Source organism: Pelodiscus sinensis, chromosome 23, assembly GCF_049634645.1.
Source record: "Pelodiscus sinensis isolate JC-2024 chromosome 23, ASM4963464v1, whole genome shotgun sequence".
Taxonomy (NCBI): domain Eukaryota; kingdom Metazoa; phylum Chordata; order Testudines; family Trionychidae; genus Pelodiscus; species Pelodiscus sinensis.
This window is the reverse complement of record NC_134733.1, coordinates 9,121,043-9,136,779: the sequence shown is the minus strand read 5'-3', so window position 1 is coordinate 9,136,779 and position 15,737 is coordinate 9,121,043. Positions and strand designations below refer to the sequence as shown.

The 15,737-nt window shown below is 43.3% G+C and overlaps 1 protein-coding gene across 2 annotated transcripts in view; it reads right to left on the bottom strand.

Annotated features, from left to right (window-relative positions):
- The window catches only part of PRDM2 (PR/SET domain 2), a 117,922-nt gene that overhangs the window by 83,017 nt on the left and 19,168 nt on the right, over nt 1-15,737 (bottom strand). For both annotated transcript variants that reach the window (XM_075906443.1, XM_075906442.1), the window contains one exon: nt 8,056-8,129. In XM_075906443.1, coding sequence (XP_075762558.1) covers nt 8,056-8,064 — 9 coding nt within the window. In that variant the 5' untranslated portion in view covers nt 8,065-8,129. The remainder of the gene's footprint in view (nt 1-8,055; nt 8,130-15,737) is intronic.

Here is a 15,737-nt window from a genome sequence, read left to right as displayed (position 1 = left end):
GCAGGGAGACAGGGAGCAAAGCCTTGGAGCACGCCCGCAGCGGGACAGCCCGGGGCGCGTGGGCTGTCCCGCTGCGGGCGTGCTCCAAGGCTTTGCTCTCCGTCTCCCTGGTCTGCTGGGGGGGGGTGCAGCTAGTGCCCCCCCCAGCAGACCAGGCTTTTCTTGCCTACCCCTGGGGTAGAGCAGTTGGGGGCTGCCGGGTTGGTCCCGCAGCGCCGCTCCAGACCAACCCGGCAGCACCCCAGCTGCTCTGCCCCAGGCGTCCCCAAGTCAGCCGCTGCTGAAACTGACCAGCAGCTGACTACAGGAAGCCGGAGGCAGAGTTGCTCTGCCCCAGGCTTCCTGGAATCAGCCGCTGATCAGTTTCAGCAGCAGCTGACTTGGGGACACCTGGGTTTCTTAAGTTGAATCTGTATGTAAGTCAGAACTGGCATCCAGATTCAGCCGTGGTTGAAACTGATCAGTTTCAGCAGCGGCTGACGCCAGTTCCGACTTACATACAGATTCAACTTAAGAACAAACCTACAGTCCCTATCTTGTACGTAACCCGGGGACTGCCTGTACGAAAGGAATAACAAAAAACCTAACTCCCATGGGCAGCTAAGAGGGCAAATATGGATGTACAGAGGAGACAACCTTCAGAGAACTCCTATTACAGGTAAATATGGCAATTTCCTGTTCTTCAAAAGGTATATATTCTTCACAGAGCCTCATACTCAGGATTACAAAACCAGGGGAATCCATCTCCCGAACAGATTAGAAGCTTCAGACGGGCAGCTGAATTAGTCTGTTCAGGATAAACTTTAAAAAAAAAGTGTGCTAGCACTTTAAAGACTAACAAAATATGTAGATGGTATCAGCTTTCGTGGGTACAGCCCGCTTCAGATTAGGTTATTCAATGAAGGTGGAAAAGAATTACACAGAATGTATCAAAATATTAATTAAGTTGAACATATTAAACTATGTCACTAACAGAACACTAAGTAAACAAATATTCATCATCATGAAGTGATAACGAAGAACCTTTTTTAAAAATATAAACATAGGTTGGCAGAATTTAGCAGTCAGTTAAACAGTCTGAAAAACTCTCCATTCAGGATTACAGTATTAGCCCTATCAGTCTTCTTCAATACATGTATTAGGAAAAAAAATAGAAAACGTGCATTTTTTCTGTTAGCGATTACTGAATTGTACATAATTTTGAAGTATTGCTGGCTGTAGCAGCCCACAATGGCTACAACTATTTGACATTTCCTCTGAAGACATTAAGAACTTCCTTGGCCTTCTCCATCCTCCACCCCTATTTATGTACAAATATGGCACAAATATGCACATACCGGTAAGTGAGCTGAGAAAGCTTTACACAGTAAGCGGGAAAGCACCAACTTGTCATTTTTGCCTATTTTAGACATTTATAATATTTAACTTTCTAGCCCTTATATTTGTGATTTGCCAAATGTGAAAAAAGTGCTGTTTCTTGAGTTCAGCAAGACCATTTCAGTGCCTCTGTCACTATTACAGCATTCCCAAACATCAGCAGAGTAAAAATGACAATACAGTATAGTGCCGCAGTAAGTCTGGAATGACTTCAAACACATGTACTAGAACTATTTACAAAAGTAAGATATCCTAAACCTATGGACAGGGTAGAATCACAGGGAACCCCTGTTGTCATAAACAGCCAAGAGATCAGGAACTGGTAGAGACCACCATGCTTCCTAATCTCTAGCAGCTAGAAGTCTACAGAGGAAGAGAAGAGGTAATTTGCCTCTTTCAGCCGGCAGAGGCAGACAGGGATAATAGGAGATTCTATGACTTTTGGACACCTACCTAGCCTGAAACAAATATAGAAGCAGAAGGAACCTGAGTGGATAGAGCATGGTGACTGGAATTTCAGAACCTTTCTCCTTCCCTGTATCCGGGATGAGGTTGGGCTTCACACTAGGGCTTTACACCTGAACTTCATTAATGCCCCCCCCTTTTTTTTGTTTTAAATATTGACCTCTGGTTAACAAATGTCTTCTAGAATGACCAATTGCAAGATGGTAATTAGAATTATATAATTTTTAAGGTCTGCTACTTCCTAATACATCAGAGCCTAAAGATGTTTGCATACCAGAAAATATTCTCAATACTGCTCATTTAAAAAAATGTTAATCTTTATTTAATTACCTAATCTCTCATTACTTTCTTTAAAAATAAATAGTACAGAGTCAACTAGTTTGGACATAACCAGGGCTCGACAAATCCGCTCGCCCACTCGCCCGTGGCAAGTAGATTTTGGCAGCTGGCGAGCTGTAACGGGGCGGCGAGGGCGACCCGCCCTGCACTTCAATGGCGCCAAACCCCGTGCTGCACGGGCAGCGCAGCATTCTGACAGCGGACTGCACCGCTTGCTCCCATGCGGCCGCCCAGCTGAGCGGCGTGCAGGGGAGCCGAGTCCTGGAACAGGAGCCGGAAGCGGGGCCGCATGCGGGGCCGCACACGGGCGTAGGGCGGGGCCAGAGTGTGCGTGTGTCCCTGATGTCAGGAGGAGAGGCACTGGTGCAAGAGAGTGCCGCACTCAAAAGGAGAGCAACGGAGGAAGGGAGAGGAGAGTAACGGAGGGAAAGGGCAGAACAGAGGAGTGAGCTAGAAGACGGTAGTGGGCAGAGGAGTGAAGGGTGAGAGCGGAGGGAGACGGGAGACGGAGGAGGTCAGAAAAGGCAGGAGGGAGACAGGGAGCAGAGCAAAGAGCAGAGCGTGGGGGCAGAGGACGTGAAAGGAGAAGCAGAGGTAGGAAGCAGCCCAGGACGGGGCTCCTTAGTGTCTCCGCTCTGGGCTGCTTCCTACCTCCGCTTCTCCTTTCACGTCCTCTGTCCCCCCGCTCTGCTCTCTGCTCCACTCTCCGTCTCCCTCCTGCCTTCTCTGATCTCCTCTGACTCCCATCTCCCTCCGCTCTCCTCCGTTCTCACCCTTCACTCCTCCGCCCACCACCGTCTTCTAGCTCACTCCTCTGTTCTCCCTTCTCCCTGCATTACTCTCCTCCGTCTCTTCCCACCTCTCTTCCGCTTTCCTCTGCTCCCCCCTTTTGAACGCGGTGCTCTCCCCCTGACGTCAGGGACACATTCTGGTATTGCCCTAAGCCCGCGTGTGGCCCCGCCCCCGCTTCCCAGGACTCTGCCCCCCTGCATGCCGCTCAGCTGGGCGGCCGCATGGGAGCAAGCGTCACAGACCACTGTCAGAACGCTGTGCTCCCCGTCACAGAAGCAAACATGCCATCCTGGTCATCCCATTCTCCAGGTGGTGCGCACCTGCACGGTGGGGGTCACGTGGTGGGGTGGCGAGTCCCTTTTTTGTCCGGCGAGTAGGGTTTTCTATAATTTGTCGAGCCCTGGACATAACTGTATGCCATTTTACGATATTATCTACTTTGGCCTATCAGAAATTCTTCCCTTAATACTACCACTACACTTCAGCTTCAAAAACTTCAAAACTGTCCTAGCATGTAACAGAGCACGTAACCTCCATGTATTTGCAGGTATTAAAATATAAATCAGTACGTAAATCGAAGAGATTAGCATCTAAACGTCATTCAACATTGCCGTTTGAATTCCACCTCCACTGTACGAATGGAATTCACAAATGATTGTTCAAGAACATTGACAATGGTCAGGTTCATAACGAAGTAGATTTACACACCTCCAAAACGAACTCTTAATAAGTAACCACATATACTATTCAATACAAACAATGGACCAAATTTTGTTCTCAGCTAAATCAATGCAACCCCATTTATTTGCAGCATGAATGCAGTTGCACAAGCATAATTCAGAAATACTATGGTTTCAATCACTTCTCACTGACTTTGAAAAGCCACATTCAAATAACTTTTATAGCAAAAGAAAATAGTTTACCATAAGGATTTATAATAGTATCCTGAAATAGTGCTACAGTATAGACGTACCCTTAAAGTGCAGCCATAGCAGTTCTTTAAGGCAGCAGCATGGCCATAGCAGGAGCACAAGGAGAGAGATCTCCCAGCATTTTATGTAAACCACTTCCACAAGGAGAGTATCTAAAAGTGCTGGGAGCCCATTTACACTGGTGGTTTCGAGTGCTTAACTCGCTACACTTAGGGGGTGTTTTTTCACACCTCTGAGCCAGAAAAAACTGCAAGTAAAGTGATAATGTAGACTTAGCCTCTAAGAAAGTGAATGCATACAGCACAACTCTGCTTTTACTGGGGAGAGGGTGAATTAAGAATATGTCATTTGCTTACATCAGCAAATTATACTACCATCCTTATTGAAGTGACCACCCATACTAATATCCCAGAGAGCTACAGAATCCTAACAACTTCTCTACAGAATCCTAATGCAATAGCAGATACTAACTAAACAACAAAGCCGGATATGTGAATAAACATTATTCACCTAGAGTGCTTCATTAGGACACTGTGTATGCAGAAATTACAAATTGCTAGAAATGCAGACTGACTATCCCAAGAACCATTTTTCACAACTATTTTTTCAAAAAACAAGTTTGCTCTTTCAAGGGGAAAATTTCTAAGTAATTCAAGAATTATCTTCTCTAATTTTCCTTAACACAGATAAAGGGCACAACAAGTACTTATGAAATCATCTTCCTTGTTTACCACAATTATGTTATGGAACAATCCAAGAAATAAACATCTGATCAGGGACACTTGATGCCAAGTGGCAGAGGCACAGGGCTGTAAAGGGAGCCCATGGATCAGATAACTGCATAGCAGATCAATAAAGGGTGGTTTATGAATTCTCTACCAAGAGCCAAGTAACCTACTGGTAGTCAGAATCATTACAAAATGTGTGTACAAATAATATGTAAGTAGTTTTGTATCTATACTGAAAATTATGTTCTTAATAGGGTTGCCAGATGGTTTCAACAAAAATACTGGACACACTTGACATTACATTACAATCTACATTACATCCTATTTAGAAAATACCGGACATTTATATTTTCTCAATTTGTTTCCCGAACAGAAAGCTCAAATACTGGACTGTCCAGTTCAAAACTGGACACCTGGCAACCCTAGTTCTTAAGGTCTTGCAGTTCAGGGAAGTCACCAGGAGGTGACATAATTTGATGCTTCTTTTAGGCAGGTAATGACACCCTGACCATTTCTGTATGCCTCACAATGATGCCTGTTTATTTGCATATTAGCCAGATGTAAATAAAGCGATTGGAAGTCTACAGGAAGACACAGACAGCTGGTGAGGTGGGAGGAGGTGGTGTCCTCTTTATGAATAAAGACAAAGGATTGATCTGATACATCTGGAATACAAAGAGAAGACACAGAATCCTTCATCTGGGGCACAAACTGATAGCATGTTTGTCTCATGAAAGGAGGATCATAGCCAGGTTGGCTATAAAGAGCGAAAAGGATTCTACATGAGCAATACTCTACCAGACATGAATATCTTGTTAATTAATTCTAGGACCCACAATGTGTATGATGATCATTTTATAAATAGTATAAAATGCCAGTATTTGAATTGCTAAGCTTAGTGAAATCAGGTATATGTTTATTAAACAATCTAGAAACATATGTAAATGCAAATGTTAAATGGAGTGGTAATCTGAGATTGAACTGGCAAGCTTAGTTGTACAGTTTCTTTGGAATACTGTGAGTGTCCAATGGACAGGGACTGAACTCTCCAGGTTGAGGTGTGTGCCAATCACTAACAGAGAGTAGACAGCTGGACCTGCAAGCTCTGGGGAGTGCTTATGTTGCCCGTGATTGGTGGAGTCAGGGAGCTGACTCGTGGCAGGCATGGGCAAAGCTTCTTCAAGCTAAGGACGGGTAATAGCAAGGGTACCTCACACAACCCTGGGTACCTTCAGGAAGCATCTCGATGTCCCTCTGCATAAAACAAGCGAGGAAAACCTCACTTAGTCTAAGGGTCATTTAAGATAGAAACAATGAAAGTCATGAGAGCTGGACACCTGAAAGACATTTGGTATCAGAAATCAAAGATAGCTCTTGTAGATTTGGCACTACAATGTGTCAATAGAGAATGAAATCAAAGGCACTGTAAAAACAACAAACAAAAAAACAAAACACAGGGTTGATACTAAATACATACTTAATCTGACTGGCAACTAAATCATAATATGTATATATATATATGCTCTGTACACTTTGAAGATGAAATCTGAAACTGGGAGATGCCAAAAAAGATTTCAAGCTATAGAAAAACTAGAGTCAGGGATCTCTATTTCACTGATAAGCCCCCAAACACACACATCACTGCATAAATAATAGCAGCAGGCTGACATAATAATGATTGGGTTTTTTTTCATATACTGTGGAAAACCTATTTAACTCTTAAAATGGATCATGGTGGAAAAATGTGAGAAAGAAGCAGAACCACCACCTGCAACTACCAAAAACTAGAACGTAGAGGCTACAAAATCTTAGCAATTCCCAAAATGTACCAGAACAAGAACTAAACGAGAGATACTATTAAAACAACTAAAGAGCAATAAGCTAATCTTCTCTCATACTGCTGAGTGCTGGCTCCTGGCGATCAGGGAGGCAGGCTGCCAGTCCTGCTCCCAAGGAGCTGGCTGCACTGCGGGCTCTGAAATATAAGCTTTATACTGCAGAGCTCGCAGTGTGTAACCATGTAACCACTAAGATTTTTAACAGTTACATAGTTACCTAATAAACTGCTTTTTAACATCCCTATTTGCAATTATACCTGAAACCGTGATGTAGAACATCCCATACCTGACTGAAAAAGGACATTAGCAGAAGTGTTAATGCAAAAACAATAACTACCATATTATTTTACAGCTTGGACAGCTCCATTGGTAGAAATATTTTTATTTTACTGTTTATTATAAATCTATTTTTTGTTGTTGTTTCCACACAACATAACAGAAGGAGAGTAGCAGAAGGCAGCCAATCCCAGACTAGCCCCATGGGCCAATTCCACACTAATTAGTAATAATTAGTCCATTGTAATGGTAGTGGCCTGATGTTCTTCAGTGAAACAGCTTCTCTGTTCTATGTTGATAGAGGTAAATTAATTATATTATTCCTCAATGACATGTTTGGAACATGAGGGTGATAAAATCAGCCATTAGAAACTGTGAGCATCAAAGAAAAAGGAGATACAGAACTAAGTATTTTATGTCATTGTGCAACCAAGGCTGTTTCTGGACAGGGGAACAAGAAATATCTGTCCATGATCATTTTTCTCAGTAAACTAAAAAACTGATGACACTCCTTAACTATGATAGCCTATTCTTTCACTCAGAGTCAGAAGCTTTAGCAGCTCCACCCAAAGAGAAAATTTTGCAAGAATAAAAGGGAATGGTCATAAGTGTCCTTAAATAACCTAAGTGTGTGCACCAGGCAAACAAATACAATAGTCTTACTGATCATGTGTAAGTTCAGAATAAATAAAATCATTAGGACACACAAAAGCCTCATGTCAATACATCTGTATATCTAGTCAAGGAGAAATGCTTCTATTTCAATGTATGCTCTTTTTTTAAAAATAATACAAAAAATTAAGGATCTAAAACAGTTTGATGGTTTCTTCATGAATCAGTTTCAGTCTTCAAACTAGATCTGCTGATTGTGCTTTTGAAACTGGAAAAAAGAAGTCTACAATTTTCAAAATGTTCTTATAAGCAAGTAAAGTACCTTTGAAATGTACAAAGTGACGTGGGTCTCTTGAAAAGAGGCACCAGTACCTTATATCTGATTATATTTGGGCACCTGGCATTGACCCATGTCAAAAGACTGGATACTCGGCTAATGGACCTTTGGTCAGATCCAATACGGTTATTAACATGAGTTCACACAGGAAACCCAATTAAAATCAATAAAGTAAGATTAACTTCACATATGCCCACGCTGTGGATGGAAAAGGGCTAGGAGATATAATTAAATTAAAGGTTTTAAAGAACAGGACTAACATTTTGGTTTTCTAGTGGATCACTATTACTATTCTTGGTAATAATTAACTAGTTTAACATCTAGGCAAGGTACTTTGAAAGTCTTACATTTAAACTCACCTGATTCATTTTGAATTCCTGTTGTGTTCTGAAAAGATACACACAACAAAGAAACTCCTTTGATTACATGAGTCCTAAAAAGAAAAACAGACAATTGTAATACACGCCTACCTACAGTGGTTTGAAACTACACAAAGATCTGAAGAGTTCTATTTAAAAGGGGCTTACCAAAAAGAAGCTTATTACTTTGTACCAAATCTACTTCAGGCTATAAAACTGTCATTATAACTTATTCAAATTTAACTTTAAAACCCAAAAACTGACCTTTCTTCAGCATCTTTTAAAACCGATACACACTGTATTTGGTTGACTGGTATTGATTTATCAGTTTTTAAAAAAACTGAAGTCAGTTGATTTTGCAATACAAAACACTTCTGAAGAATTAGTCTAATTCAGTGATCTATTTTAAACTACACAGTCATAATGCTTGCCCCCACAGGTTTAAAGACATTTGAAAGGACTTTGCTGCATGATTCTTGTTGATAATGGAAACCGTGCAGCTAAATCTCAACTTACCACATCTAAAACAGAGAGGTTTTTACTTGAAATTCAGCCTACATTTCACTAACATGCTTATAGATATTCTTTTATTGCAGGGGTCTCAAACTCAATTTACCTTAAGGCCCATGCCAGTCGTCATATCCTCCCAGTGGACCAGCAGGCACCCAGGTGAGGTGTGTCCGTGCACTCCCTCAGCCCCGCCTACTGCCACAGGGCAATTTAACCCCCTTCTCTGGGGGCCCTTGGCACCACAACCATTAGCACAGCGGGGCTAGAGTGGCTTGCAGCTCCTAGCTCTGCACTACTGCCAGCACATCCCTGTGGACCAGGGGAAGTGTGTGTGCGCAGAGCCACCCTCAACCCCATGCTTTGGGAACCCCCGGAGCAACCACCCAAAACACCCTATAAACAGAATGGTCCCCCAAGACTCAGCTGCAGGCCCCAGGGCAGGCTGGGGAGGGAGGGTGGAGCCACAAGAAAGCGGAGCTGCCTTTGCTCTGCTTCGCCACCATCCCTCAGGCCAGCCCATGTTGGGACGGGGGCAGGGGCGCTGTGCTTCCTGCTGCTGTGGTGAAGCGGAGCAACCTGGGTGGCCTGGGAGACAGCGGTGGAGCAGAGGCTGCTGTATCGCTCTGCTTCCCCTCAGCTCCCATCACTGCAGTGAGTGCTGGAGGCCCCGACCCCTGGTGCCATCTCCTGCCAGCCCCCCCCCCCCCCAGTGACCTGAGGCCATATCCCTCAGGGGAGGGGGCCTTAAGGGGAAGGACATGATGGGAGGGAAGAGCAGGGGTGGGAAGAGGTAGGGTGGAGTAGGGGCTAGACTTGGGGGGGAGGAAAGGTACAAACAATACACCCAGGGACTCTCGTGCCAGCAGCCGTGTGCAGGCCAGATTGTAGAACTGTTGAGACCACAGATGGCCCACAGGCTGTGAGTTTGAGACCCCTGTTTTATTGCATACTAGCATTTAAAAAAAATAGATAAAGTGCCAGATTTGAAAAAGCTTGTTTCCATAAATATTACACAGCTTTAAATTAAATTTGGGGATCTAATGATGTGTGTCTACATTTACCAAGCAAACACTACACCTTTAGTATTTGCTGCTATTTATGTACAAGAAAGCATTATTGAAAGCTGAATTATAAACATAACACTAAAATTGTTTAGCACCAGGCAGTAACTTAAATATACTGTACCACATTATTTCTCTTGGAGATTAACTGGTGTCTACATGGTTAGTGTATTTTATGGAAGTATGGATTTTCCTTTATTTTCCTGGCTTCAGTTTCTTAAATAAGATAACAATTACTAATATACTACCAATGCATGTTTTCAAACAGTTGGGCTAAATAATGTTAAAATTGCAATTAAAATGTGTTCTAAGACAACACTCAGAGTAGGTTACCGATAATTCCTCACTTCTCTAAATTAGACCAAAATCGAAAAGTCTTATCACAATATAGCAGGTATTGTCATGTATGTGCCCATAATGATTTCTTAAGAACAGAGGATCACATCGCTCTCTATATATAAAATATTGTTTCTTGCAGGATGACAGAGTGATGTCATCTCGTCAATCTGGGTCCCGCCTCCCTCCCCCCTCCCCTTTCCCCAGTGCTCGGGAGTCGGTGCTTTGGAGGAGGGACCCAGGGCTGCCGCACTATGGCCTCGAGCCTCCCAAGCAGCCAGATGGAGAGAGCCCGGGACCTGGCAAGGTCTCAGCCCGACTCCCCTTCTTCCACCCTGGCAGCGAGGGGGCAGAGAGCCAGCGATAATGTGGCCAGGATGGGGGGGGGGGGAAGCGGGTAGAGCCGGGGCTTGCACAGCCTCGGCCCTGCCTGACAGCTGGGCGGGGGGGGGGGGGGGGGGGGAGAGAAGAGAGCCGGGGCCCTCCCCAGTGGCTGGGGGACATGGAGGGAGAGACATGGGGTTGGCATGGCCTCGGCACTGCCCAACAACCAGTAGGGGAGAGACAGGGCTGGCCGGGCCTCATACCCCTGGCAGCTGGGGGAGGGAAAGGGGGCAGGCCAGGGCTGCCACACCTCAGCCTGGCCCTCTCTGGTAGCTGGGGGGGGGGGGGCGTGGGCACGGAGTCACTACTGCCTACCTGCGGAGAGAGAGGCTGGCGAGCATAGCGAGCTGGGACACAGCCCCCTAGTAATATATAATGAATGGGGGGGGGGGTGGAACTTCCCTTGCAAAGGAACATAAGAACTAGGGGTCACCAAATAAATTAATAGGTAGTAGGTTTAAAACAAACAAAAGGAAGTTTTTCTTCATGTAGTGTACTGTCAATCTGTGGAACTCCTTGTCAGAAGATATTGTAAAGACCAGGACTTTAACAGTGTTCAAAAAAGAGCTAGATAGATTAATGGAGGTTAGGACCATCAATGGCTATTAGCCAGAATGGGTAGGAGTGGTATCCCTAGCCTCTGTCAGAGGCTGGGAATGGGTGATGGGAGACGGATTGTTTGATGATTCCCTGTTGTGTTCACTCCATCTGGGGCATCTAGCATTGGCCACTGTGAGAAGACAGGATACTGGGCTAGATGGACCTTTGGTCTGACCTACTATGGCCATTGTCATGTTCCTATGAGACCCTCCCATCGACCACCCCAGTGGGGATGCCGCAGTAAGTCAAGCTATGGTACATCGACCATTCACGCAGCTGGAGTTGTATACTTTAGTTCAACATTGATCCCTCGAGGATTCTCAAACTGGCCTCAGGGATTCTCAAACTTCATTTCCCCGCACTCCCCTTCGGGCAACAAAAATTACTACAGGACCCCAGGAGGGGGAAATCAAAGTTTGAGCCCACCTGAGCTCTACCACCGCAGGTCAGGTAGTGGGGGTCAAAATCTGAGCCCTGCAATCCTAGAATGGAGGGCCAAAGCCTAAGTCCAAGGACTTCATCCCCAAGAGGGAGACCTATAAACTGGATACCTGCCACTGTGAGCTGAAGATGTTGGGCTTTGGCCCCAGGAAGTGAGGCTAGGGCTTTGGTCCAGGGTACCAGCAAGTCGAACACTGCCTTCACGACCCACAGTTAGAGAACCTCTTTTCTATCAGGACAAAAAAGCTAGAAGTTTCTCCTTGGTTCTCATATACTAGCTTAAACAAAAGGAAAAACTATGTAGCACTTTAAAGACTAACAAGATGGTTTAATAGGTGATGAGCTTTCGTGGGCCAGACCCACTTCCTCAGATCATAGAAGTGGGTCTGGCCCACAAAAGCTCATCACCTATTAAACCATCTTGTTAGTCTTTAAAGTGCTACATAGTTTTTTCTTTTGTTTTAGCAAGATTAGACTAACACGGCTACTTCTCTATTACTATACTAGCTTAAAGTGGTGATGTTTATAGTATTCTCAATATAAACAAGTATTTAAATCCATATATAAAAGAATGATACTTTCAAGATATTGTTTATAAAACTAGATATTAAGAGAAATGTTTTATTAAACTTTTTAAAGAGCTATTTGTCTACTAGGGATATAAAAGTGTAACCACGTATATGGTTAACAGATGAGCCTGGGCTCATCAGTTAATATGCACATTTACACATGCCCTCTCCTCTTTCCCCTCTCCGGGTATGTCTATACTACACCCCTAGTTCGAACTAGCGGGGTAATGTAGGCATACCGCAATTGCAAATGAAGCCCGGGATTTGAATTTCCCGGGCTTCATTTGCATAAGCGGGGCACCGCCATTTTTAAATCCCCGCTCGTTCGAACCCCGTGCCGCGCGGCTACACGCGGCACGAACTAGGTAGTTCGAACTAGGAAGAATTTCTCTTCAATTCTTTTTCAGTTTTGTGTATTTGGTAATACTTTGATTAGGGAACAAGAGTATGTAATTAACTTATACTACAATTATTATATTAAAAAAATAAGCCTAGTTCGAACTACCTAGTTCGTGCCGCGTGTAGCCGCGCGACACGGGGTTCGAACGAGCGGGGATTTAAAAATGGCGGCGCCCCGCTTATGCAAATGAAGCCCGGGAAATTCAAATCCCGGGCTTCATTTGCAATTGCGGTATGCCTACATTACCCTGCTAGTTCGAACTAGGGGTGTAGTGTAGACATACTCCCTGTTCCCTTCCCCCTTCCCTCGCCCATGCTGCTGCCCCTATCAGAGGCAGCAGCACGGGTAGGAGCAGGTGGGAAATGCCTGCTCCCAGGTTCCCCACGCGCCCTGGCTCCTCTTCCCCATGCCACTGCCTCTGTATCAGTGGTTATACGATTACATAATTAAATGCATTTTAACATTCCTATTGTCTACACTACGTGGCAATCTCTCTAACAATATGAGGGTAAGACAGTGAACTTCAATATACCATACTTTTTTTTAAAAAAAATGAACAAACACGTAGAGTCGCAACTTGCTTCTTTAGAAACTGCTACCGAAGCAAAGTAAAAGTGTGCAGCGGAGGACCACACAGTGTGCAGCAGCGGTCAAAAAGGCAAATAGGATGCTAGGAATTAAGAAAGGGATAGAAAATAAGACCCAGAATATCTTACTGCCCCTGTAAAAAACTATGGTACGCCCACATCTTGAATACTGTTTACAGATGTGGTCTCCTCACCTCAAAAAAGATATTTTGGCCTTGGAATGGGTTCAAAAAAGGGCAACTAAAATGATTAGAGGTTTGGAATGGGTCCCATATGAAGACAGGTTAAAACGACTGCGACTTTTCAGTTTAGAAAAGAGGAGACTGAGGGGGGATATGATAGAGGTCTATAAAATCATGAGTGGTGTGGAGAGGGCCGATAAAGAAAAGTTATTTATTAGTTCCCAAAATAGAAGAACTAGAGGACACCAAATGAAATTAATGGGTAGCAGGTTAAAAACTAATAAAAGAAAGTTCTTCTTCACACAGCGTGTAGTCAGCCTGTGGAACTCCTTGCCAGAGGAGGCTGTGAAGGCTAGGACTATAACAGAGTTTAAAGAGAAGCTAGATAATTTCATGGAGACTAGGTCCATAAAAGGCTATTAGCCAGGGGATATAAATGGTGTCCCTGGCCTCTGTTTGTCAGATGCTGGAGAAGGATGGCAGGAGACAAATCGGTTGATCATTGTCCTCGGTCCACCCTCTCTGGGGCACCTGGTGTTGGCCACTGTCGGCAGACAGGCTACTGGGCTAGATGCACCTTTGGTCTGACCCAGTACAGCCATTCTTATGTTATGTTCTTATGTAAAGTACTAGGTACCTTCCAGGCAGAAAACTAGAAAATAAAATAAAATTAATTTTAAAGCATAAGTATGAAAAGATTTTGATTTTATAGTTACCTACTGAAACTTGGTGGTTAAATTTTTTAACTACTTTTGTTACATGAGATTTAAGAATTTCTCTTCAATTCTTTTTCAGTTTTGTGTATTTGGTAATACTTTGATTAGGGAACAAGAGTATGTAATTAACTTATACTACAATTATTATATTAAAAAAATAAGACTATTAAACTATAATATCCTATACATTCACTGGGATCCTTTACACCTACAGAAAGAACAGTATCCCGACACAAACAAGTTGGGTGGGTTTTTTTGTTTGTTTGTTTTTAACAGCAAGACTATAGAAGTTCAACTTCCACCAGGGAGCCAAAAAAGATTTTAAAATTAGAAAAACCTAAAAAAATGAAAGACTAAGATCCTGATTTAAGGATGTTAAATATCGACTAGTTGAATTGTCGATGAATTTTGCATTGATTATTCAATTAGTCGATAGGGCGTCTCTGCCTTTGAAGTATAGGAACAGCCCTAGGGCGACTAGTCCTTCACAACCCTATCCTGATTCTGCAAACACTTGTACATGTATGAATTTACTAAGTCTCACTCAATTGAAAGGGATTACTTATATGTAAGTTAGGCTATGTCTATGCCATATAGACTCTAGGGCTACGTCTACACTACGAGTTCTCTCTGCAAAAATATGCTAATGAGGTACTCATTTGCATGAGTCATGATCTCATTTGCATATTTTCTACCTATCTGGTTTTTTGTTAGGGTTATTGTGCAAAAACAAGCAGTGTGGATGTTTTCTTTTTGTGCAAAAGCTCCTTTTCCCGCAATATCCTTATGCCCCAAAAAAGGTTTACCGATCTTGTGAGAAAAGGGGCTTTTGCGCAAAAAGAAAACGGCCACACTGCTTGTTTTTGCGCAAAAACGGATCAGCAGAAAATATTCAAATGAGATTACGATTCATGCAAATGAGTTCCTCATTAGCATATATTTTGCAGAGAAAACTCAGAGTAGATGTTGTCTAAAGTAGGGGGTGTGAAAGGTTAACTGGTGATGCTTTCTGGTTCATCAGTGGTGACTGGAACAACTCCCTTCCTGTTGTTGGTAGGGGGCTGCTACAGCCCCACAGGGTCAGCCACAAACAGTGGCTGCTGTGGTGGGGGGATGGAGAAGAGCAGCCTCCCCTCCTGCCTTAAATGAGTTAACCAGTTAAATGTGAACTAAACTTCACATTTAGCCAGTTAACCAATTACACAATATTTTATATCCCTACTTTGGAGCAGCACAGCTTTACCACTGCAGCTGATGTAAGGTCTCCCATGTACCACTCTACGCTGGCAGGAGAGAGCTCTCATACAGGCATAACTAAGCCACCCCAAGGGAGCAGCAGTTAGGTTGGTGGGAGAGTTATGTTGACATGGCACAATCCATACTGACATTGTTGTCAGTGAAACTTATGTCAGTTGAGCAAGTGTTTTGTTTCTACCAGCAAAAGTGTTAGAGTAGACAAAGCCTTGTTCAATATATGGATATGTTCACAGGATCAGGACATAACTACGCAACCAGATAAAATTACTTTTATACCACATCTAGGATGAATTATTTGTGAATTTTAGTCCAAAAGTTAATACAAATTTTAAAATATAAAAGGAAATCACAACATCCTTAGCATGGAGTGGTTTCTTCTGTTGGGTTCAACAGTAACATACAGTTATATCCACCAGGTAAGCTTAGTCAATAACCCAGGCTAGAATATAATATTCAGACACCGTCTATACTACTGGAAATGAACAAAGTCTCAAGTGTCCATATAAATTATTGTACTCATTCTATGCCCGCTAATTCATGTTCACAAACATTCATTTCTGATAATACTATTTCTAGATGCTAGAATACATAATAATTAACAAACAGATCAGAATTTGGAAGGAGCTCCAGATTCCTTTA